The following is a 1,598-nucleotide window of genomic DNA, read 5'->3' on the forward strand; positions in this document are numbered from 1 at the left end:
GCGACTTGATTATTCACGTCGGCGAGCTCTTCGGCGACTCGCTCTCCGTGAGCATGGAGGGCCAAGAGACGCCCGACGACATTTGGCCCTGGGGCCGCAGCACGGACCCGCGATTCCAGGCCCAGCTCGCGACGACGTTCCACAAGATCCTGCAGGTCCCGCTCCCCTGCTGGGCGAACGCGCGGGACACGCTCACGGTCTGGCGCCGCAGCGCCACCGCCGTCGTTTCCGGCGACCGCTACGCGCACATTCCGCGCGAGGAGCGGCTCTCGCTCGAGCTCGCGTGCCCCGCGACGGCGCACCTCCTCGCGGAGTAGGGGGCGCGAAGTAAGATCGCGCGGCGGCGGTGATCATCAGCGAAGCAAGACGGACGAGGACCGAAGTAACGACGTCGACGAGGTCGCGAGGCGGAGTGATTATGCGTAAAAGTCGCGCCGGGGGCGGCGGTCGAGAGGTCAGAAGGGCGCCTCGTTCGCGCGGCGGTCCGGGCCGGGCCTTTGGTCGTCGTCGTGGTCGAGGTCGTCCGGGCCGAGGTCGTCGTCGTCCTCGTCGAGGTCGTCGTCGTGCGCGTCGTCCTCCGTCGCGAGGCGCGCGTACTCGGCGGCGGCGAAGCGGTCCCAGTCCGTGTCGAAGGGGTCGTCGCGCTTGAGGCGGTCCGCGAAGGGGTCGCGCTGCTCGAAGGCGACGAACTTGTCGAGGCTGAAGAGCGCGTCGAAGAAGACGCCGGCGACGCGCGTCTTCCGGAGCACGTCGTCCAACGTGAGCCAGAGCTTGCCGCCCGAGCCGTCGACGTTCGTCTTCTCGAGCGACGCGGGCGTGAGGAGGTCGGCCATCTGGCAGAGCACGTCCTCGAAGCCGATGACGTCGTGGCCCAGGCACTCCATGCGCCGCGCCTGCATGTCGTAGAAGAAGGCCGCGTCGCGGACGTCGACGACGCCGTCGCCGTCGACGTCGACGCACTGGAACCAGTAGCGCATCGCCGCCTCCGTCGACTTGTCCTCCTCGCTGAGCATGAAGTAGACGAAGTCCGCGTAGGTCAGCGCGTCGGCGTCGCGCGCGGGCGACGGCGCCGCGCGCGCGTCGTCGCCGCCGCCGCCGCCGCCGCCGCGGGGCCGGCCGTCCTCGGACGAGTCGTCCCCAAAGGCCGAGCCGTCGTCGGACGCGCCGTCGTCGTCGCCCGCGAGGTCCTCGAGCGTGCGCCGCGCCGCGGGCGCCTTGGCCGGCGCGCCGGGGCCCCGCGTCGCGCGGCGGAGCGAGTCGCCGCACGCGCCGTCGCCGTACGGACGCGGCGCGGCGTCGAAGACGCGGTCGACGATGGCCCGCGACAGGCGGTGGCCGCCGTACTTCAGCACGTCGTCGCGGCTCAGGCGCGCGTCGTGGTCCCCGTCCAACTCCCAGAAGCGGCAGTAGAGGACGTAAAAGTGCTCGTAGCTAAAGTACGAGAGCTCCTTGTTGATGTCCGGGTCGCCGTCGAGCTGGACCAGGGCCTGGAGCACGCAGGGCGTCGACGGCCGCAGGAGCTCCCGGCGCGAGATCTTGCCCGTGCGGCTCAGGTTCACGCGGTAGTAGAGCCGCGCGGTCACGGTCGCCGCGTACTT

General features: G+C 71.2%; 1 protein-coding gene across 1 annotated transcript; it reads right to left on the reverse strand.

Moving 5' to 3' along the window:
* Positions 1–560: 560 nt before the first annotated feature.
* On the reverse strand, positions 561–1,598 carry AURANDRAFT_3205 (hypothetical protein; the record flags this gene model as incomplete). The annotated part of the gene is made up of 2 exons (XM_009037730.1): positions 561–1,121; positions 1,305–1,598. Coding segments are annotated over 2 exons (855 nt in total), but the record flags the coding sequence as incomplete, so codon positions are not given.

Source organism: Aureococcus anophagefferens (genome assembly GCF_000186865.1).
Source record: "Aureococcus anophagefferens unplaced genomic scaffold AURANscaffold_7, whole genome shotgun sequence".
Classification (NCBI taxonomy): domain Eukaryota; class Pelagophyceae; order Pelagomonadales; family Pelagomonadaceae; genus Aureococcus; species Aureococcus anophagefferens.